Below are 23,936 nucleotides of genomic sequence, written 5' to 3'. Positions count from 1 at the left end.
CCAGCATGTGAAAGGCTCTGCCAAAAGCTGTAGCGGGTCTCCTACTTTAATTTTTTTATTATTGGCTTAGTTTTACAATTAAATGTTTATTAAAATAATATAACCTGCGGGTGCCTGGGTGGCTCTGCCTTTGGCTCAGGTCATGATCCCAGGGTCCTGGGATTGAGCCCCTTGTCAGACTCCCTGCTCGGTGGGGAGCCTGCTCCCCACCCCGTCCCCACTGCCTGCCTGCCTACTTGTGACCTCTGTCTGTCAAATAAATAAATAAAATCTAAAAAAAAAAAAGATTTTCAAACTCTCATTTGAAATGTCTCCTTGAAGAAAGATTGCTTTGTCTTAGAGCCTTTCGTTTCCTCCCCAAATTTACGTGAATTAGGTCATGCCCTAAGTCCGGAAGGGACTTCAAGGAATCACTGTGTCAGTGGCCAAGGGAGCAGGAGGCAGGGCAGGCAATGAAGGAGCCATTATCTGTAGGGCACTCAAAAACTAATACTGCCGCTGACTACATCTGGTCTTTATTTTGTTATCACCAATGGCAGCAACCCAGCAACGGCCAGTAATGCGGGTCCTGAAACCCTCCTCCCTGCCAAGGCAAAGGGCTGCTACCACTGCTCACCCAGTCTATGCCCCTGCACTTAGATATCCCTGCACACACAGCAGGCCCAGCACCCCTGCGGGCTGTACACAGACCTCTGAAATCTCCACATTGGCCATCTCTTCCATTCAGGTTGCCACACGTTCTCCAGCCCATTCCTTTACCTTTGGCAAACATAGCTTGAGTGGGCGAAATCACGTATACATAACAAATACACCCACGGCAATGCTTCTCTTCCTACAATTATGATAGTGCTCTCCAGTCAAGTCTCTTTTTTCTTTTTTTTTTTTTAAAGATTTTATTTATTTATTTGTCATAGAGAGAGAAGCGAGAGTGAGCACAGGCAGACAGAGTGGCAGGCAGAGGCAGAGGGAGAAGCAGGCTCGCTGCCAAGCAAGGAGCCCGATGTGGGACTCGATCCCAGGACGCTGGGATCATGACCTGAGCCGAAGGCAGCCGCTTAACCAACTGAGCCACCCAGGCGTCCCAAGTCTCTTTTTTCTTAAGTCTTTTTTCTTAAGTCCTTCTTGAGCCGGGGGTGACGGCCAGTGCTGCCACCTGTGCACTCGCAGGCTTACCGGGTCCAGCTCTTGCTCGTCCTCTCTGGCCGGGCCGTCTGGCAGGCACTCGGTGGGGTAAACCGAGGGGTCTTTAACGCTCAGCTGTATGTTGAAAAACTGTGTGGATGGTATTACACTGTACCTTTGGGCGAAGGTTTCCTGGACAGGATAACACTCTGACTGTATAAATGCCAATCCAGGTTTCATATGAGCTAGCTGGCTTTCTGCCAGCCCCCCCACCCCCAGACAGCGATCCGCTCCTGGGGCCCCTATGGAGTACTTGTCCTCAGAGGTGGCTTGCTGAGGAATGTCTAGAGGGTCCCAGGGGCTGTCAGGGTGATCTTGGAGCACTGCTTGGTGGCTTGCTCAATCTGAAACATCAATCTTTCCTTATAGAACAAAGCATATTCGAATAACCTCTTGCCAGGGAACAGCACCATTCACTCACTAAGCACCCATATGTACTGGCTGAGCCCGTTATAGGACAGCAGGGTTTGGCGGTTGCTCCTGCTGTTCTCTGGGTACAGAACCCAGGGGGCTTCCCACTCCTGTGGCACCTGGCAAGGGCACAGTGTCCCCGGGGTGCCCCTGGTCCCGGCCCCCAGCGCTGCTGACCCCAGGCCACAGAGGCCACCTAGACTCAGAGGCCACCTAGCAGCCAGGCACCCAGGGCCCCCGGGGCCACACTTCCTGTCTATTTTTAAAGACAGCTTCCCTTGGACCCAGAGTCACATGCCTGGAGATAGATGATTTATGAAAGGAAAGAAGAAAGAAGTAGAAGGGAGGGAGAGAGGAAGGAAGGAAAGAAGGAAGGAAGGGAGGGAGGGAGGGAGGGAGGAGGTGAGAGAGGGAGAGGAAAGGAAGGAGAGTGGATGGCAGATGGGTGAATGTATAAATGGGTACATAGATGGCTGGCTGGCTGGTTGGGTGGGTGGGTGGATGTGTAGATGGAAGGACTGATACCTTCTGCCCCTGGAGAAACTTCACTTTTGTGTACAGAGGAATATCAGTTTGTAAATTGCAGATCTGCTGTAACACAGAAAAGATTGGAAACAACCCAATCTGCTGATGGGCATTTGGGTTGTTTCCAATCTTTTCTGTGTTATATATATATAATATATTATATGTATTAACAATATTTATATATATTAACAACATATATTAATATAATATAATATAATATTATATATTATATATAATATGTGTTATATATATAATATATATATATTATATATATATTAACAATATTTAAACAAACTATGGTAGGGGTGCCTGGGTGGCTCAGTGGGTTAAAGCCTCTGCCTTCGGCTCAGGTCATGATCCCAGGGTCCTGGGATCTAGCCCCACATTGGGCTCTCTGCTCCGCAGGGAGCCTGCTTCCTCCTCTCTCTCTGCCTGCTTCTCTGCCTACTTGTGATCTCTGTCAAATACATAAATAAAATCTTTAAAAAAATAATAAACAAACTACAGTATAGCCATTCCATGGAATGTCATATTCCATGGAATACGACTCAGCCATAAAAAGGAATAAACTCACAAGGCCAGCACTAACCTAATACCAAAACCAGACACAAACACATCTAGAAAACTATAGACCAATATCTCTTATGAATATAGATGCAAAAATCATCAACAAAATACTAGTAAAGAGAATTCAGCAATATATAAGAAGGACTATACACCATGACCAAGTGGGATTGATCCCAGGAATCCAAGATTTGTTCAACATAAGAAAATCAATCAATGTAATATACCATATTAATAAAGGACAAAAACCAAAAGATCTTCTCAACAGAGGCAGAAAAAGCATTTGATAAAACTCAACAACCTTTCATGATAAAAACACTCAACAAACTAGAACCAGATAAGACTTCCTCAAACTGATAAAGTGAATCTACAAAATCCTATAGCCAATATCATACTTAATGACAGAAGACTAAAAACTTTCTCCTGGAGAACAGGAACAAGACAAGGATGTCCCCTCTTACCACTTCTATTCAACAATGTACTTGAGGTTCTAGCCAGGGAGGGCAATTAGGTCAGAAAAAGTATCCAGATTGGAAAAAAGAAGTAAAACTACCATTATTTGCAGATGACATGATTTTTTTTTTTTATTTGACAGACAGAGATCACAAGTAGGCAGAGAGGCAGGCAGAGAGAGAGGGGGAAGCAGGCTCCCTGCGGAGCAGAGAGCCCGACGCGGGGCTCGATCCCAGGACCCTGGGATCATGACCTGAGCTGAAGGCAGAGGCTTTAACCCACTGAGCCACCCAGGCGCCCTGCAGATGACATGATCTTATACAGAGAAAATCTCAAGGAACCCACAACAAAACCATTATATACATATGAGCTCAGCAAGGTTGCCGGATACTAGATCATACAAGACTTAATCATTTTTTATTTTTTATTTTGTTTTAAATTTTTAAAAAGATTTTATTTATTTATTTGGCAGACAGAGAGAGATGAGGAGGCAGGCTCCCTGCTGAGCAGAGAGCCTGATGTGGGGCTAGATCCCAGGACCCTGGGATCATGACCTGAGCCGAAGGCAGAGGCTTTAACCCACTGAGCCCCCCAGCTGCCCCTCAATCATTTTTATAAAAGATTTTATTTATTTATTTGACAGAGAGAGAGATCACAAGTAGGTAGACAGGCAGGCAGAGAGAGAGGGAGAAGCAGGCTCCCTGCTGAGCAGAGAGCCCGAGGGGGGGCTCGATCCCAGGACCCTGAGATCATGACCTGATATGAAGGCAGAGGCTTAACCCACTGAGCCACCCAGGTGCCCCAAGACTTAATCATATTTCTATACACTAGCAATGAACAATCCAAAGATGAAATTAAGAAAGCAATTCCATTTATGATAGCATGAAAAAGAATAAATTTAGTATGTATCTAACACAAGATGGGTAAGACTTATACACTTAAAACTATAAAATGCTATTTAGAGAAATTAAATACGGGCTCCTGGGTGGCTCAGTCAGTGGAGCGTCTGCCTTTGGCTCAGGTCATGATCCCAGAGTCCTGGGATCGAGTCACATATTGGGCTCCCTGCTCAGCAGAGAGCCTATTTCTCCCTCTTCCTCTGCTGCTCTCTCTACTTGTCTTCTCTTTCTCATAAATAAATAAAATCTTTTAAAAAAAGACATCACATATTCTATTCATGGATTGAAAACTTCATAGTGCTGAGATGGCAATACTCCCTAAATTGATCTACAGGTTTGGTGCAATCCCGATCAGAATCCCAGCCTGCTTCTTTGCAGAAATTGACAAACTCATACTAAAATTCATATGAAAATGCTAGGAATGGCTCCAACAATTTTGAAGAAAAACACAATTGGGGGCACCTGGGTGGCTCAGTCAGTTAAGTGTCTGCCTTCGGTTCAGGTCATGACCCCAGGGTCCTGGTATTGAGCCCCACATTGGGCTCCCTGCTCAGCGGGGAGCCTGCTTCTCCCTCTCCCACTCCCCCTGCTTGTGTTCCCTCTCTCGCTGTGTCTTTCTCTGTCAAAAAAATAAGTTAAATCTTAAAAGAAAAGAAAAGGAAAGAAAAGAAAAACACAGTTGGAAGACTCACACTTCCCGATTTAAAAGCATAGTACATGGTTATAATAATCAAGACTGAGTGGTACTGGTACAAGAGTAGATATAGAACAGAGAGTCCAGAAATAAACTTAGACACTATGGGCAACTCATTTTTGACGAGCGTGCCTAGGCAATTCAATGGGGGAAGAATAGTCTTTTTAACAAATGGTGCTGTGGGGATTGCCTGGGTGGCTCGGTCACTTAAGCATCTGCCTTCGGCTCAGCTCATGGTCCCGGGGTCCTGAGATCAAGCCCCACATCAGGCTCCTTGCTCAACCGGGAGCCTGCTTCTCCCTCTGCCTGCTGCTCCCCCTGCTTGTGCTCTCCCTGTCCCTCTCTCTCTGATAAACAAGTAAAGAAAATCTTTTTAAAAGTCCACTTCAAAAAAAAAAAAAACAACAAATGTTCACAGCAGTAGTATCCATAACTGCCAAACTGTGGAAGGAGCCAAGATGTCCTTCAGCAGACTAATGGATAAAGAAGATGTGATCCATATAGACAATGGAATATTACGCAGTCATCACAAAGGATGAATATCCAACTTTAGTATCAGCATGGATGGGACTGGAGGAGATTATGCTGAGTGAAATAAGTCAAGCAGAGAGAGTCAATTATCATATGGTTTCACTTACTTGTGGAGCATAACAAAGAACATGGAGGACATTAGGAGAAGGAAAGGAAAAGTGAATTGGGGGAAACTGAAGGGGGAGATGAACCATAAGAGACTATGGACTCTGAGAAACAAACTGAGGGTTTTGGAGGGGAGGGGATGGGGGGGTTGGGTGAGCCTGGTGGTGAGTACTAAGGCGGGCCGTATTGCATGGAGCACTGGGTGTGGTGCATAAACAATGAATCTTGGAACATGAAAAAAAATTAAATTAAGATGTTAAAAACTTAAAGTTGGGGGTGCCTGGGTGGCTCAGTGGGTTAAGCCTCTGCCTTCAGCTGAGGTCCTGATCTCAGGGTTCTGGGATCAAGTCCCAAATCAGGCTCTCTGCTAGGCAGGGAGCCTGCCTCCTCCTCCTCTCTCTCTCTCTCTCTCTCTCTACTTGTGATCTCTCTCTCTGTCAAATAAATAAAATCTTTAAAAAAAATTAAAGTTGAACATGCATACATTCTAAGATATAAAAATATGGTGCTGGGACAACTGGACATCCACATGCAAAGGAACGAAACTGGACCCCTATTTCACACCATATACAAAAATTAACTAAAAAAAAATCAAAGACATGAATGTAAGAGCTAAAACTATTAAACTTCTAGAAGAAAACACAGGCATAAATCTTCATGACTTTCGATAAGGCAATGGTTTCTTAGACAACACGTAATGCATAAACAACCAAAGTCAACTTGCACTTCATCAAACCTAAAAGCTTTTGTGCTTCAAGGGACACAACAAAGTGAAAGGACAACCCTAAAATAGGAGCAACTATTTTCAAATCCCATTATCTGATAAATGATTAGGACCCAGAATATATAAAGAACTCATACTGGGGCCCCTGGGTGGCTCAGATGGCTGGGCCCCTGCTTTCAGCTCTGGTCATGATCCCAGGGTCCCGGAATCAAGTCCCATGCCTGCTTTTCCCTCTACCTGCCTCTCCCAACAGGTCCACGATTCCATTTCTAGGTGTGTACCCAAGAGGACTGAAAACATATGTCTGTATAAAAACCTTAATATGAACATTCATAGCAGTATTATTCATGACCCTCCCCAAAACGTCAGTTCATTGGATGGACAAGTGTAATGTTGAATGTCCATACAATATATCATTCAGTCATAGAAAGGAATGAAGTAGTTTAATCCATGCTAAGATGTGAGAGAACCTTGGAAACTTTGTGCAAAGTGAAAGAAGCCAGTCACAAAAGGCCATATATTATATGATTCTGTTCATATGAAAAGTCCAGAATAGGCAAATCCATGAGACAGACAGTAGATTAGTGGTTTCTAGGGATGACAGTATAGGGAATGTCTGCCAAAATGGGTACAGCCTTCTTTTTGGGATTATGAAAATGTCCTGGAATTAGGCAGTGGTGATAGCTGTACAACGATATGAATATAAAAACCACTGAAATGAACACTTCAAAGGGTGGATTTTGTGGTATCCGAATGACATCTCAATAAAAAAGAACTATTAATACACATGACAGCGTGTGGGTGAATGTCCCAGACACTATGCAGAACAAAAGAAACATAAGCCATGTTATTCTGTGTATATGAAGTTCAAAACCAAGCCAAAAACCCCCGGTATCATAAGCTGGTTTACTGATACATGCACACATAGTAAGGGAATGAAAATACTCACGAGGGAGACAAACCCCAAACTAGAGGTAGTGGAAGGAGGGAGGAAATGGACTTTGTATAAGAACTTCAGCTGGATCTGAATATATGTCTTTCAAAAGCATCTGAAGCAAATAAGGCAAAATATTAATGTTTGACAAAGGTGAAAGTTTGTTACAGTATCCTTTATACTTGTCTCTTAAAAAAAAATAAAACAGCTCAGTTCTGAGAAAAACGTTGGACTCCTTAGCCAGGCTCTGGTTGACGTGCTTCTCTGTGCGATGGAGACCAAGGGGAATTAGGTTCTGCCTCTGGCTTGGTAGACTCGTCTGGATAAGGTATAAATAAGCTCTAGAACCTCAGAAGATGCCAGGGAGAAGGGAACAAGTCAGAAGAGCCTTCCAGGAAGAGAGGATGTTGGGGCTGAGCCTCAAATGGAGGCCTGACAGAGGGGACGCTTGACCCGGACACCCCACCCCCACCCCCTGGGTCTCTCCCAAAGCCTGGCCTGGCCCTGCTGATTCCCTTATCTGCCCACTCCCAGCTGCCTCCCTCCTGGCTGAACTGTCGCCCGCAGACTTCTGGGCCTGTGCCCCCTCCACAGGGATGGGGGAGGGAATGGGGTGAGCCTGGCCTCAGAGCCTCAGGGTTTCTGGCTCTTGACAGAGCCGGGGTTCTGAGGCCCCCACTCCCCACCCTTTACTTCCCTTCCTTAGGCTTTTTTCAGCTCTGGTTACGAAGAAATAGGCTGAGTCCAGTGTCCAAACTCTTGTCTGAGACATGCCTCCCGCCCGACCTTCCTGAAGACAACAGATTTCCCTACCTCGCTCCCAATATTGCAACTGCTGTTTCTAATAAAAAAATAACAACGAAGAGAGTTACCACTACAGAGCTCATCCTCTGTGGCTTGCTGGGCAGGACCTGTGTCGAGTGGTCTTCTCAACAACGTTTGCTGTGGGTTCTATGATTGTACCCGTTACCCAGGCAAAGAAACTGAGGCTCAGAGAGTGACCTGCCCAGGAATCATGCAGCAAATCAGTGTGAGAGCTCAGACAAGCGCACAAGCTCTTGCATGGACATCTTCATTTGTCTGAGCCCACTCCCGGCAATTATGTGAACTGATATCACCATGGTGAGAATGGGATAAAATTAAGTAGGGAGAGCACTTAGCACAGTGCCTGGGGTAGCTCAGTGAACTGTGTGCTGCTATTGTTATTAGGATATTAGTGCTAAAAAAAGGAAAGTATTCGTATCAGAATTAGCATTCGTATTTGTACAGTTGTGGATAGAATTAGAATAATGATGATTAGATTTAGAATTAACATCAGTATTACTAGCACTAAGATTAGTATCAATATTAGAATTAAGATTAGGAATTAAAATTGGTATGGGTGTCACATGTTATTAGCATTATTACTAGAATTAGTAGCGCTAGTAAAAAAAAAGGATCAAGTATCATCCCTTGTATACAGTAGGTACTCAGTAAATCAATAAGAATACTTAACATTTAATGAGATCTCAGATTCAAGCAAGTTAAAATCACTCAGTGGATTAAATCTCATTTAGCTGTCCCAATCCCCCTCCAGAGTAGCCACTGTTACTACCCCATCTCTACAGATGAGAAACTGAGGTCCAAGGGGGGCTGGTAACTTGACCAAGGCCATGCAGCCCCTCCGTGGTTAGGGCAGGCTATGAACGACGGGGATGGGGGGTTGGCTCCAGAGTGGAAGTCCCCAAAACACTGCCCCTTAAGTCATAGAGGTTTTGACCCCCCCCTTCTCACTTATGAGGGCTCAGCACAGAGCATTGCACACAGCAGGAGGTCAATAAACGCAAAGTCATAGCCATGCTCTTTTTCCTCCTCAAACCTCCCATTTTGCTTATGAGGACGAGGCCCATGGAGGCAAGAGGATGACAGGAAGCTCCTTCTTGGGCAGCTGGTGGGGGAGCAGGATGCACTGACCCAGGGCTCCATCAGTGTCCTGTGCCCTTGGCAGGTCTCAGTCTCCCCATCTGTAGAATGGGTGGTCAGGACAGTGCTCCGTCCTATGGAGTCCTTGGACCACCACTGGGTGGTCTTAGCCCTGCTCTATGGGGAGCCAAGTTGGACACCTCATGTGGGCGTGAGTCCATTGATTTTACACAGAGGACGTGCTCAGGACAGACCTGGCCTGTGGTCTGTGTCAGCATGAAACACTGGCTGCCATCACTGTTGTTCCTCTCTGGGGGAGGTGGGACAGGGTAGAAAGGTGGGGACTGAGGTGCAGGGGTTCTGGAGGCCCCTCTCAGCAGTTGAGGGGAGAGCCACAGATCACATGGGTCCACATGGACCCATATGGCCCTGTCCCCTCCACCCCAGCACCACCGGCCCAGAGCCTATCCCAGGTTGACACTTGGGGTCTCATGGACTTCCTCCAAGACTCTGTCCGTGAATCTCTGTCTGTCTCTGTCTCCCTTCCCAGGTTTTCTCACCCTGTGTTCTCGGCCTCTGTCACTCTGGGGCTCTATCTTTCCCCTTCTGTCCTCTCATTCTCTTTGCCTCTCTCTGTAGATCTTTGTCGCTGGGTCTCTCTCGCCGTCTCTCCCTCCTCTCCTTACCCTCTCTGCCTCCTTCTAGTCGTGTCCCTTTTTCTTCCCGAGTCTCCCCATTCCCATCCCTCTCTGTCTCTGCCTCTTGCTCTCCGCCCGCCCCTCTCCCTTCTCAATCCCTTCAGTTCTTCTTCCCTTCCCCCACCCTATCCCGCTCCTCAAGGACCCGCAGAGAAACCAACCCTGGGTCCCACCTGTTTCCCGCCTCCAAAGCAGCATGGCGGGCAACAAGTTGAGGCCGCTGTCCCTGGGTGCCCCCCCAGCCCCGCCCCCCATCCCAAGACAGCCTGTTACCGCGGAGCCAACAGCCACAGTCTCCTCCATCTGATAAGACTTATCTGCTGCCCCAGGGCAGGCCGGAGCTGGCGTAAGCCCCAGTGGGGCACCGAGTGAGTGTGCCCCTGCCGCCCGCCAGCCCTGGCCTGGCCAGGCCTCCAAGTTGGGCCTGGGTCATCAAGATGTCCCATGGGCTCTAGTTCAAATCCCACCAAAGCTCTGTGAGTCTCATTCTTCTCGCCTGCAAAATGGGTAGTCACATCCCTCCTCTCCCTGTTGGCCAGGAAGATTCACATACATAAGGGCCCAAGCCTGACCCAGCACACAGGAGGGACTTTGGAAACACTCACTGAAAAGCCTAGTGGAGTCATAAAACCATATCTGCTATTTTCATTTTATCTTGGCTTCAGCCCATTTTGTTTGGCTGGACACTGAAGTCCACGGGAGCCCAAGTTGAACAGGGTCCAAGAATCCATGGGGTGGGCAGGTGGGGCAGAGGAAGGCCCCCACTGCCCAAGAGGTGCCCCACCAGCAGGGAGCCCGCCCCCTCCTCTGGTCCGCCCCACCCACTGGGGCACCAGCCACTCCCTGGGGAGGAGGGAGGAGGGAGAGGGGAGGGAGGGAGGGAAGGAGGAAGGGAGCCTCAAAGGCCAAGGCCAGCCAGGACACCCCCTGGGATCACACTGAACTCGCCACATCCCCAAAGCGGCCGAACCCTCTGCACCAACCAGCCCAGGTCAGTCTCAGCCCCCTAAGAGCCCCCAGCAAGGCAAACCCCAGGCCTGCTGTCCCTTACCTCAAGGCTACCCCTCCAGTCTGCTCCAGCCTCCCCAACCCACCACTGGTCCCCAAAGTGTCTACCACCCCTGAAACCCTTCACCGCTCCTCCAGACCATCTGTATTTCCAGCCCCCATCTCTACTCCAGAAACCAACCCCCAAAACTGACCTCTTTCTGCCCTGACTTCCATCCTCTCCTTCCAAGGTATCCGTTCCTCTGATGACTTAACTCTGCTCCCCACACACCATCCCTGCCCTCTACAACATGCTTTTCTCCCCTAAATCCTAGCTCTGCCCTGAATCTGGTTTTCACTCACCTGGAATTGTTTCTGTCTCTGATTTCTCCCCAAAACTCACTTTTGCTCTCCCACACCTATTTCTGTTCCCCAAGCCCCTGTCTGATCCCCATCCTGGTTTCTGCTCTAAATTCTCTAGTCCCCTAAACCCTGGCTTCATCCTCTTATCTCTGTCTGCACCTCTCAAGCCCCCTATTTGTTCCCTGTGACTACTCTGACCCCCCCCAAACCACTACTCTCCTCCAGCCCCTTGCCCACACACCAAAAAGTCTGTCACTCTAAACACCAAGTCTACTATCCCAAGTCTGTTCTACCACATGAATCCTCGTCATGCCTGCCTTCCCTAAACCCCATCTCAGCCCCCAAATGTGTCTCTGGCCCCCTGGATCTCCTCTGGCCCGGTCTTTCTCCACCCCAATTCCATCTCAGTCCTCAAATTCCTCCTCTGCTCCCATAACACATCTTTATCAGACACACTCCTGCCTGTCCAAACCCACCTCTGACCCCTAAACTCCATCTCTGCTCCAGCAAAGCCCACAGAACCCCCAAACTTTTCCACGGTCCTCAGAATTTATCTCTGACCCTCGAACTACATCTCCAGCTTCTGAACATTCTCTCTGGCTCTCCAACTTCACTTCAGATCTCCAACCTTGTGTTCTGCTTTTCCAACCTATTTCTGATCCCAAAATGTGACCTTTCAAATTTGTCTCTGCTCCTCAAACCCCGTATCTGCTCTCCCCAAACACTATAGCTCTACCCCCAACCTCTCCCTGACCCTCAAATTCCACCTCAAAGCCTCCCAAGACTCATCTGCCCCCACCCCACATCTTGGCTCCGTCAGTCCCAAGAGACCCTCCCTTGAGGGCTGGGAGAGGGATGTTACCTGGGGTGAGGGGCTGGGCCCTGGGAGAGTTGAGGGTGCCGGCCTGCTGCCTGCTGCCCGTTGGGGCAGCACTTACTCTAGTAGGGCAGCTGATAAGGAGCTTTCATATCCCCCAGCCTCGAGATAAACTTTATCTCTGTCCGGAGAGTGATAACTGGGGGTGGGGGGGCTGGGCCCCTGCCATAGGAGGGGTGGGCAGCCCTGGAGCCACCAAGGTGCGAGGTGCAGGGATGTGGGGCAGTGGGACTGGAGGGAGATCATGGGGGAGTGATGAGATGAGGATGAGGGGGGATAAAGGACAGTGGAGACAGATACAAAAAGAAAAAGAGACAGGCAGACAGAGAAGGAAGGGAGAAACGGAGCGGGGCGGGAGCTAGAAAAAGAGACAGTGACACACAGCAAGAGACAGGAAGAAAAAGAAAAGAGAAACAGAGAGATAGCAGGAAAGTGAAGGAGACCCAGGAACAGAAAAAGAGCAAGGCAGGAATGCAGAGAGAGCTTCACAGATAGAAAAAATCATGGAGAGACGTAGAGGAAAGAGATGGAAACAGAGGAGGAGGCAAGACACCCACTCTGGGGAGAATGAGTGGAGATCCTGGGGCCTGGACAAGGCTGGTGGTGGACCCAGCCATGGGCACCTCTCTTTACCCACACAATCAAGGGCTCCTCTCTTTACCCATACAAGCCCCAACCCTGAGCCCAACCTTCAGCGTGTTCACACAGTGGTTCATGTAGGCTGGGGCTGTGAAGATGGCCTTCTCCTCTCTCTCTGTTACTCCACCCCAAGGACAGGAAAACTGAGGCCTTCGGATTCACAGGGCAAGTCACGGGCAAGAGTAGGTTTTCTGGCTCCTCACCCGGGCTGTGTGCAGTGGGGTATGGCCAAGCATGTGGGACTAGTAAGACAGACATAGAAATAAAGCCAGAGGGCAGAAAGAGAGAGAGAGGAGACAAACAAGCAGAAAGAGACTGAGAGGGAGAGATGCAGAGACATTCAGAGACGTGACTGGAGAGGCAGGGAAAAGTAAAACAGAAAGAGGTGAAAGACATGGAGATGAAGATGGAGAGAGACAACCAGAGATAGAGACATGGAAAGCCAGAGAAAGGGAGGGGGGAAATTAGGCACTCATTAAAGCAGAGAGAGGACAAGACATATCATGGTTGCATAAGACGATGGGACAGAAATATGGAGGGCCAGGCTGGAGAAGAGAGTGTCGCCAGGAGAGAGACACAGGGACACAGATACACACACAGGGAAGGACAGAGACAAAGGGGCAAAAATGAAGCCATCTCACGGGTCTTAGCTGGGCCCCTGTCACTACCTCCTATCTGGCACATGGGGAAACTGAGGCCTGGGGCTGGCTGGAAATGAAGGAACCCGAAAGCAGAACTATGGTAGGCCTCCCCAGGGCAGACCTGTACCCCTCCTCAGAGGAAGCCAGTAGCCTTGGGGTGATTTCAAAAGTTGGGCGGGGATGGCAGAGATAAGCGGTGGGGGGTACTGACCCCCCCCACAGAGTGGGGAGGAACTGAGGGGGCCCTCTGTCTGCAGACCCAACGGAGGTGGGGGGAGGGAGGAGTCAAGCCGGAAACCATGGGTTTCTGAGAAAGTTAAAAGATGCAACAGATAGGGATGAAGTTGGGGAGCACAGGAGGGTGAACCCCAAGGTCCCAGGGGTGACAAGTGGCTCAGGGGCCTCTGGCTCTGCACCCCAGCCCATCCCACCCAGACTCCTCTAGAGAGAGAGAAGAGGAGGAGGGGGAGAAAATGAGAAGATAAAAAGATGACCAGAAAGGGAGAGAAAGGAGAAGGATGAAGGAAAAGGAGCACAGGAGAAAGGGAAGTGGACAGGCAGGAGGGAAAGAGAAAATGAGGAGGGGAAGAGATATAGAAATGGGGAAGGCGGAAGAGGTGGCTGATTAAAGAAAAGGGAGAGGAGGAGGGGGAATAGATAGAGGTAGAGAAAAGAAGGAGGACCGGGGAAAGAAAGAATGAGGGTATAAGGGGCCCAAAGAGGAGGGAGGAGTGGGAAGAGAAGCAAGAGGGGGAAGAGGAGAGGGGAAAGAGGGGGAGTTGTGGAAGGAGGAAAAAGAAGAGATGGGAGGAGGGAGAGAGAAGAAGGGGAAGCGCAAGGGGAGAAGAGGGAATAAAAGGGAGGGAGAGGAAGGGGGGGGTGGGCAGAAGGAAGGAGGGGATGATGGAGCGGAAGAAGGGGAGAGATCTGGGGAGGAAAATAGGGCTAGGAAGACTGAGAGAATGGAGTAGGAGAGGGAGACAGGAGGAAAGGGGAGAAGGAGTTTGGAGTCTGAGGACCCCTCCTGTCCTCACAGGTCCCATCCGAGGTCCTATGGAGTTCCCTGGCCTAGGGGCCCTGGGGACCTCCGAGCCCCTGCCCCAGTTTGTGGACCCAGCCTTGGTATCCTCGCCACCAGAATCGGGGGTCTTTTTCTCCTCTGGGCCCGAGGGATTGGATGCGGCAGCCTCCTCCACGGCCCCCAGCACTGCCACAGCTGCAGCGGCAGCTCTGGCCTACTACAGGGATGCTGAAGCCTACAGGCACTCCCCAGGTAAACTCGTCCGGGTGGCTGTCTTAGCACAGGCTCCGTGCTGTCTGGGTGACCCTTAGCTAGGGCAGAATCCCACTAAGAGGTCATCTTGAAAATGGCAACTTCCCCCAGTTGATGCCAATGCTCCCCATGTGCGGTCTTGCTATAGCCATATTGGAAAGCAACATCAGAAGTGGGTGGTGGCGGCCCTAGTTGTCAAGGGACCCATGGGGCTCTGAATCCCAAAGGGCATCCTCAACGCCCCTTTGGAAACGGGTAGAGGTTACCGCAGCTGCCAAAGTGACCATGGGGCTCGATATCCAGGAATTACCCGATGGCCAGCAGCTGTTCCGGTTGCCTGTGGGAAGACTGGAGACTTGGCCATTCAGTCGGAGCTGTGGGGCACCACTATGGCTTTGGACTGATCCCTCCTTCCTTCCCGTACCCACCCTCCGTAATAGTCTTTCAGGTGTACCCACTGCTCAACTGTATGGAGGGGATCCCAGGGGGCCCACCGTATGCTGGCTGGACCTATGGCAAGACGGGGCTCTACCCTGCCTCAGCCGTGTGCCCCACCCGCGAGGACTCCCCTCCCCAGGCCCCGGAAGACCCAGATGGGAAAGGCGGCAGCAGCTTCCTGGAGACCTTAAAGACAGAACGGCTAAGTCCAGATCTCTTGACGCTGGGGCCTGCGCTGCCTTCGTCCATCCCTGTCCCCAGCAGTGCCTACGGGGGTCCTGACTTTTCCAGTACCTTCTTTTCTCCCACCGGGAGCCCCCTCAATCCAGCGGCCTATTCCTCCCCCAAACTTCGTGGAACACTGCCCCTGCCCCCCTGTGGTGAGGTCCCCACAAAGGGACAGGGAGGTTAAAATCGGGGTGGGGGGTGTCCAAGGCAAAGCTGAGCCTGGGCTTCCTCGTCCCCTCTGTCCACCCCATCAGAGGCCAGGGAGTGTGTGAACTGCGGAGCAACAGCCACTCCACTGTGGCGGCGGGACAGGACAGGCCACTACCTATGCAATGCCTGCGGCCTCTACCACAAGATGAATGGGCAGAACAGGCCCCTCATCCGGCCCAAGAAGCGCCTGGTAAGACCCCAGGCCTGCCTCCCCTTCCCTAGGAACTGTTCTGGACCTGTGCAGGGATCCCTGTCCTCCTGCTCTACGAGAACCCATATCCCCCAACCCATCCCTCCCCCATCCATGCAGGAACCCAGCTTTGCATAGGAATGCCTATCCTCAACCTACCTTCATAGGCTACTTCCAGGAACCCTGACTTGTCCCTGCACGACAGGAGTGTTTTCCTCCTTGGGTTCACATGGGACTCACCTTAGGACAACCTGAACCACCAGGGGCCTGGCACCCTCCCCTAGATGTGCTGATTTCATTGGCCTAGGGTGTCATCTGGGCCTTAGGATCATTTTCAACTCCCTGGGTGATTCCAATGTATGGCCAAAATTGGGAATCACCCCCGACACCAAAATCCCCAACCCTGGCCAGGAAGCCCTGTCCCATACAGAACCCACAGTCATCGTCCTGTTAAGTATATCTGTTCTTACCCTGCACCGGAAGCTCTACCTTCAACCCAACCCTGACCTCTTGGGTCCCCTAAGCATCCCCCCTCCCGCCAGTGGGCTGATCTTCACATTTTCTCTCCCCCAGATTGTCAGCAAACGGGCAGGTACCCAGTGCACCAACTGCCAGACAACCACCACGACGCTGTGGCGGAGAAATGCTAGTGGGGACCCTGTGTGCAATGCCTGTGGCCTCTACTACAAGCTACACCAGGTTTGTCTTGCCCCATCCCCCACCCCAGCCTCCCTCCTCCCCTGCTCCTGTTGCATCCCCACGTCTACTTGCCCTCATAACCCTCCCCTCTCCCCACCTTTTCTGCTCCCTCCTTCCTTCTCTATTCCCCTCCACCTTGGTCCTCATCCCTCCCTCCTCCCATTCCTTCATCTCTTCACACCCTTCCATGACCTCCTGACCCTCCTCCTTCCTCCTTGGGATTCCTTAGGTCAGTCCCTGCACCATACCAGGGTCATGCTCCCCTAGTCCCTGAAATAATTCCCTATGCTTAACGAGGTGGGATGGAGATGGCCTCCCTGGTCAAGACACAGAGGCAAAGACGTAGAGTTGGGAAACACCCTGGGCCTCCCTTTTGGCAGGTGAACCGACCGCTGACCATGCGGAAGGATGGTATCCAGACTCGAAACCGCAAGGCATCTGGAAAAGGGAAAAAGAAACGAGGGTCAAGTCTGGGAGGTACAGGAGCAGCTGAAGGACCAGCTAGTGGTTTCATGGTGGTGGCCGGGGGCAGCGGGAGTGGGAATTGTGGGGAGATGGCCTCCGGCTTGACGTTGGGCCCGCCCAGCACTGCCCATCTCTACCAAGGCCTGGGCCCTGTGGTGTTGTCAGGGCCCGTGAGCCACCTCGTGCCTTTCCCGGGACCCCTGCTAGGTTCCCCCACAGGCTCCTTCCCAGCAGGTCCCGTTCCTCCCACCACCACCACCACCACTGTGGTGGCTCCACTGAGCTCCTGAGGGCACAGAGCATGGCCTCGGGGCTGGGGCAGGGACCCTCTCCTGTGTCGGTAGCAGTTACTACAACCCAGCCCTCTGGGCCCAGCCACCCCTTGGCCTGGACTTTCAAAGCTTTTGTAAAATAAAACCGCCAAAGTCCAAAGTCCCAAGAGTGGAGGTGTGAGTCTGTGTGGGACCAAATCAAGAACGATGGGAGGGAGGTCATGTGTCTGGGTGTCTCTGAGGACAGCGTCTGGTGTGGGCGCCTGTGTGACACTTCACGATTGTGGGTTGTGACATGCAACTGTGAACAGTGTTTGTGAAAGCGCGTGTGGCAGCTTCTAAGTGGCCGGAGATGGCATGGGTAGCCACATACCACAGGGTGAGATACGGCATGTGATTGAGGGGGTGAGGCTCTGCAAGACGGGGTGCGTGACACACGGCAACAGCGGGAGCCAGGGTACAGGCGACTACAGGAGAGGACGTGGAGTGCATGTGCGGCAGCACACGCGGGAGGAATGCATGGCATGGTGTCCATGTGACTGCACGCCACGTTGGGGTTATCTTTGAGATGGTGTGATGGCCTATGTGTGGGGCACAGACCTGGACGGACAGATGCTTCTGGAACGTTGAACGCGGGCTGTGTGTGGGGGCATGTGAAGTCTAACAGCAGCACCATGGGGGTCTGCACATCCAGTGAGCCCTGGGGCTCGGGTAACGGCAGCATTTCTCTGCAAGTCTACACGTGTGGGAGTGTGGATCCCGTGGTGTGTGCCAGGCCACAGTGTCTCTTGAGTGGCTGTCAGGTGTGAGCAGTTCTGTGTGTACTTGTTCATGGAAAGTATCAACATGCAGAGTTTCAGCTGGGTCTACATCAGGGACCCCCTTTCCAGAGGACACAAGACATGTGCTGGAGAGGAAAGGGGGGTGGAGGGGAAGGAGGGACTGGAATGGGAGCTGTCCAGAAGGTCAGAAGGCCAGTGTGGGACCACGGGGCTGTCCAGGGGACCTTCCCTGTCAGTCATCGCTTATCTCTTTGGGCCCAGCTCGGCCTGCAGCTCTGTGGGAAATGGTAGAGAAAGAGAGGGGAAGATCAGGAGGACAAAATAACTTCTGGGGGTGATATTTAGACCCCGTAGGTAGGGGGGAGCCCCCCCCACAATGCCAACTCCCACGCCAACGCACCTACTCACCTGGGCCAGCTGCTCCCCACCCCCAGAGTAGAATCTGTTCTTCCAAAATGGAAAACCCTGGGGCACCAGTGTGGCTCAGGCAGTTAAGCTTCAGACTCTTCAGATGAGGTCTTGATCTCAGGGTCACGAGTTCAAGCCCCATGTTGGGCCTACTTAAGAAAAAAAAAAATTCCAAAATGGAAAACCCTTACATAGGAGCCTGTGTGGAGTCAGGTGACACCCCGAGCCAGAGAGGTTAAGTCACTCGCTGGAGGCCACATAGCTGGAGACAGGGGGCCAAGCCAGGTTCTGTGGCTTAGTCTCCATACCACCCAGCAGCTCCTGATAGCAAGGAGCCCCATTTGCTGAGCATTTACTGTGCGTCGGGCAATAGTTGGGAAGCTTCAGTTGCTTTAGTTCATGAACACCTGGAAAAAAAAAATACTTCAAGGAAAGGAAAGTATACTACGCACTTTACATTTTTGTTTTGCTAATGAAAAAGTAAGGCTCACAACTGATGTTACTTGCCCTGGCCACACAGAGTTTAAGGAGTGCATTTTGGATACCACTTCCCCGCCATGTGAGTCTTGCTCACACTTAACTGGGCTGCCTCTCTACCCCCCACCCTTGCTCTTGCTCTCATCACTCAATCCACTCACATCTGAATTTGCTTTTGGGTTGCTTCTCTTTATGGCTTTCCCCCAGAGCCCCAGAGCAAGGACCATGGGCCTGCGGGTCCTGAACATAGTAGGGGTAAGCAGATGTCCTCAGGACAGCTCTCCTTCAGCTACTGGCCAAGCGGGCCCGCTGCAGAATCATGGCAGTCCATGTTCATTACAGGGATTGTCCAGAACTTCCCTGGTCTTTGTAAAAGCCTCCTGCCTCCCTGGCCATCCCACAGAACCCCAGCCCTCTTAACCTGCAAGAGCCCCTGTCCGCATCTGGAACAGAAACCCCTCTCAGAAACTGTGCTGGACATGTGCCTGGCCCTCCCTTGCTCAGGAGCCCCAGCTCTTACCTCCCAGAACAGCTGCCCTAGCCTGACACTCTAAGGGAACCCTTTGTCTAATTAGCAACAGGAAACCCATGCTGACCCTGGACAGAAGCATCAGCCCTCACCTTGCTTTGGAGGAAGCCCTGTCCTCCCATGGCACAGGAACCTTGGACTCAGGCCAGTTAGGAATCTGTGAGCTCACACTCTAAGGAAGCACTTTCACCACCCTTTAGAAACACTTGTGCTGGGGCGCCTGGGTGGCTCAGTCGGTTAAGCAGCTGCCTTTGGCTCAAGTCATGATCCCAGGGCCCTGGGATAAAGCTCCATATTGGGCTCCCTGCTCAGCAGGGAGTCTGTTTCTCCCTCTCCCTCTGACCCCGCCTGTTTGTGCTCTGTCAAATAAAAAAATAAAATCTTTAAAAAATAAAAATTAAAAAAAAGAAAGAAACACCTGTCCTGACCCTCTTTGGTAGTCTTGATCTCTCTATAGAAAACCTGCCTTGACTTTGGACAGGACACCTCTGTCTTCACACTGTACTGAAGCTCAGCCCTCCAGATAGCATTTTAGAAACACCTGCATCAATAAAATTTAGTTCTTAACCACTGACCTAGCTCTCTCTGCAGAAACTTTCTTCAACCTCTTTGGGAACTCCCAATTGAATATAGAAGCTCTTGTCTCCATTGTTGATAATGACCCTTGATGTCACACTGAACCACAATCTCTGGTCTCACACCCTAACCTGTAGAGTCCACAAAACCCATGATCCAACTCTTTTTTTAAAAGATTTTATTTATGTGACAGACAGAGATCACAAGTAGGCAGACAGGCAGGCAGAGAGAAGGGGGGGGAAAGCAGGCTCCCTGCTGAGCAGAGAGCCCGATGTGGGGCTCGATCCCAGGACCCTGAGATCATGACCTGAGCTGAGAGAGAGAGAGAGAAAGAGAGCGAGCGAGCTCATGTACGAGGTGGTGGGGAGGGGCAGAGGGAGAGAAAGAATCTTAAGCAGACTCCCTGCTGAGCATGGAGCCCACTGCGGGACTCTATCCCAGGACCCTGAGATCACAACCTGAGCTGAAACCAAAAGTTGGACACTTAACCAACTGTGCCAGCCAGGCGTCCCCACTCCCGGCACTGTAATCCAATTCTTAACATGAACCTCAGTCTTGAACTTACAACCCTTTCCTAAAAAAAAAAAAGAAAGAAAGAAAAGAAAACCCTTTTCTGAGCTTGTGGTAGGGATGGATGCCTGTCCTGAACCTCTACTTTAGGCCTAGACCTCATCTTATACAGTTACCTATGGCCTCACCTGGCACAGGAACCCTTACACTGTACAGGGCTTTCCATCTTTACCACATGTTAGCTTCGTAGCCCTGACCCTCTACAGGCAGCCTTGCCTACAACTGTACTAGAACCCTCTGACTGGACTTTCCATAGAAAACCGTTTCCTCTCAACAGAAATCCTTAACTCCACTCGCAGGAATCTCTGGCCTGATCCTTTAAAAAAAAAGATTTTATTCATTTATTTGACAGTAAGAGAGCAAAAGAACATGAGCAGGGCAAATGGCAGAAGGAGAGAGAGAGAAGAAGGCTCTCCGCTGAGCAGGGAGCCCAACACAGGGTTCGATCCCAGGACCCCGGGATCATGATCCAAGTGGAAGGCAGATGCTTAACTGACTGAGCCACTCGGGCACCCCTCTGGCCTGATCCTTTTTTTTTTTTAGATTTACTTATTTATTTATTTATTTATTTATTTATTTATTTGACAGAGATCACAAGTAGGCAGAGAGGCAGGCAGAGAGAGAGGAGGAAGCAGGCTCCCCATGGAGCAGAGAGCCCGATGCGGGGCTCGATCCCAGGATCCCGGGATCATGACCTGAGCCGAAGGCAGAGGCTTCAACCCACTGAGCCACCCAGGCGCCCTGGCCTGATCCTTTATAGGAACTCCCAACCGTGCTTTCTGGAAACATTCTCTTAACCCCAAACAGGATGTCCTGACATGACTCTCTCTGACAGCCCTGGCCCTAGCCCTGTCCTTGTCCTGTAAGCCCCACCTTCCCCCCTTTGCAGGAACCATTATTCTGACTGTGGCTAGCAGCTGCCACATGGGACTGATAGCTCTGTGGGGTCTGTAGACTCCTGTAGTAGGCCCTGCTATAGGTTTTTCAAACCTATGTTCTCCTGAGCTCACTCACTTTTCTGACCTCCCTTACAGTGAGATGTGGACATGTGACAGAATTCTGACCAATGCAGTATGGGCAAAGTGATATACACCACTTCTAAGCCTGGCCCATAAAAATCTCTCATGGAATCCTTCACTCTCTTTCTTTTCCCATGTATCAGCTCAATAGTGTGAACTCCAAGGATTCAGAGGACAGCAGAGCCACAAAGTGGAAGTTGCCTGGGTTTCTGAATGATCAGTAATATTCACATTGGACTTTATATGAGCAAGAAATAAACATTTATTTGTTAATTGTCTAATATTCTGGGTTTGTTACAGCAGCTAGCATAATTTAGCCCAATTGGGATGCCTGGGTGGCTCAGTCGGTTAAGCATCTGCCTTTGGCTCAGGTCACAATCCTGGAATCCTGGGATCAAGCCCCATGCTCTCTGCTCAGCAGGGAGTCTGCTTCTCCCTCTACCTCTCACACACACTCATGCTCTCTCTCTCACACATGCGCTCTAATAAATAAATGAGATCTTTTAAAAAATTTAGCTCAATCTTTAAAAAAAGGGGGGGGGAGGGGCGCCTAGGTGGCTCAGTGGGTTAAAGCCTCTGCCTTCTGCTCAGGTCGTGATCCCAGGGTCCTCGGATCGAGCCCCGCATCGGGCTCTCTGCTCCACGGGGAGCCTGCTTCCTCCTCTCTCTCTGCCTGCCTCTCTGCCTACTTGTGATCTCTGTCTGTCAAATAAATAAATAAAATCTTAAAAAAAAATTCCTTGATCGAATCTAGACATGAACACCTGTACCTACTGCCTACATTAACATAGCTCTGAACCTGTAGAGAAATACTTGTGCTGAGCCTGAACTGGATCATCTGATCTCTTTGTAGGAAACTCATAATGCAGTCTAAGGAGCCTGATCCTGAACTTGTTTGGGAACCCCTAGTCTGGAGCTCTCCTTAAACAACTGTCTTGCCCTGTATAGAAATCCCTACTTGGTTCAGGAGAGGAACAAAAGCATAGAAACTACAGGAAGCCCTGTCCTCACTCTGTCCAGGAACACTGACCCAGTAGAACACCAAAAGTGACCTGATCCTGTCCATGAATCGCAGTCCTTACACAAAAGGAATACCTCTCTTCAGGAAGCATGGAAACTCTGCACTCAGTCCTGTGAAAGAATCCCAGCCAGATAAAGGAAACCAAAGACTGACACTCTACAGCAGGATCAGAAAACTATAGCCTTCGGGCCAAAGTCAGACTTCAGCTGGTCTCTTCATTTTTTTAAAAAAGAATTTATTTATGGGGCGCCTAGGTGGCTCAGTCGTTACGTGTCTGCCTTGGCTCAGGTCATGATGCCAGGGTTGTAGGATCGAGTCCCACATGGGGCTTCTCCCTCTGGCCCTGCTTGTGTTCCCTCTCTTACTGTGTCTCTGTCAAATAAATAAACTCTTTTTTTAAAAAGAACTTATTTATTTATTTGACAGAGAAAGAGAGAGCACAAGCCCGGGGAGCTGCAGAGGGAGAGGGAGAAGCAGGATCTCCACTGAGCAGGGAGCCTGATGTGGGGTTTGATCCTAGGACCCTGAGATCACCACCTGAGTGGAAGGCAGATGCTTAACTGCTTGAGCCATGCAGCTGCCCTCCCACCCCCGTTTCTTCGTTTTTAAAGGAAAAGAAAGAACATGCCACAGAAACCATTATGTGGCCAGCAAAGCCTAAAATATTTACTATCTGGCCCTTTATAGACAAGTTTACTGACCTCTGCTCTTCAGGAATCTGTCTTCTGACTATAAAGAAAAATGGGCCATGGGTCTTAAAGGGCTCCTTTCTCTATTACTCTGCAGGCATCACAACCCCCAGAATGTTCTTCAGCGTGTATCACATTTTCTTTGGAGCACATGGAGGCTTAAAAGTCTTAGGGCTTGATCCTCTTTCACTGGGACAAAAAAAAAAAACACACAAAAAAACAAAAAACATGTTCTGGTAGGAAAAGAGTGGAAGGAAAGAGAAGGGTGGAACTGGAGTTTTCGAAAGGGACATAGGGCCAGGCTACTGGGCAGCGGGGCTGTCAATCTATTTGTTAGTCAGCGATGCTGAACCCCAGACCGCTTATCTTTTCAGCCCCAGCCTACAGCCCGGTAGGAAATGGTGAAGAATGAGAGAGGGAGATTAGGAAGGAAAACCGGCCTCGTGCAGGGCTGACATTTAGACATGGAGACAAGGCATGTGAGGGAGTTGGAAGGGCACACGGGTACAACTCCCCCTACTTCCCAGGCACACGCTTTCTATTACAGTTTGGGGACAGAGGTTACCCAGTGGAGGGGGCTGGAGGGAGAACTGCAGTCCAAGTAAAACTCCCCTTTTGAGTCTGCTCCAGCCCTGGGACTATTATCATAATTTGCCTGATGAAGAAACCGAAGCACAGAGATGTTCAGTGACTTCCCTAAGATCACATGGCTAAATCGCATAGCCTCAGTTTCCTTATCTGCGAAGCAGCCTTAATAATAGGAATAACAATAATAACAACAGCCACAGAACTGTGGCTTACAATGCCTGTCACATATTACTTGCTATCATTACAATTACTTGCCCCCAGGAAGACTCCTTCCATCCTACCCTCCATATCCCCGGCAGAATGGCAGCAGCTAACATTTAGAGAGTGCTTCCTGTGGGCCATCTTAGTGCATACTAACTCAGAAAATCCTCAC

The 23,936-nt window shown here is 50.2% G+C and overlaps 1 protein-coding gene and 1 pseudogene across 1 annotated transcript; one reads left to right on the top strand and one right to left on the bottom strand.

Moving 5' to 3' along the window:
* Window positions 1-1,169: 1,169 nt before the first annotated feature.
* LOC125091499 (mammalian ependymin-related protein 1-like) lies at window positions 1,170-4,753 on the bottom strand (annotated as a pseudogene).
* A 5,760-nt stretch (window positions 4,754-10,513) lies between these two features.
* Window positions 10,514-17,044, top strand: GATA1 (GATA binding protein 1). Its single transcript, XM_047715677.1, has 6 exons — window positions 10,514-10,613; window positions 14,166-14,402; window positions 14,843-15,220; window positions 15,323-15,468; window positions 16,042-16,167; window positions 16,548-17,044. The coding sequence occupies exons 2-6, from the start codon at window positions 14,183-14,185 to the stop codon at window positions 16,920-16,922; spliced, it is 1,245 nt and encodes a 414-aa protein (XP_047571633.1). The 5' UTR covers window positions 10,514-10,613; window positions 14,166-14,182; the 3' UTR covers window positions 16,923-17,044.
* Window positions 17,045-23,936: the final 6,892 nt, after the last annotated feature.

Source organism: Lutra lutra, chromosome X (assembly GCF_902655055.1).
Source record: "Lutra lutra chromosome X, mLutLut1.2, whole genome shotgun sequence".
Lineage (NCBI taxonomy): Eukaryota > Metazoa > Chordata > Mammalia > Carnivora > Mustelidae > Lutra > Lutra lutra.
Note: the sequence above shows the minus strand (reverse complement) of the source record. Positions and strands in the feature narration are given on the sequence as shown.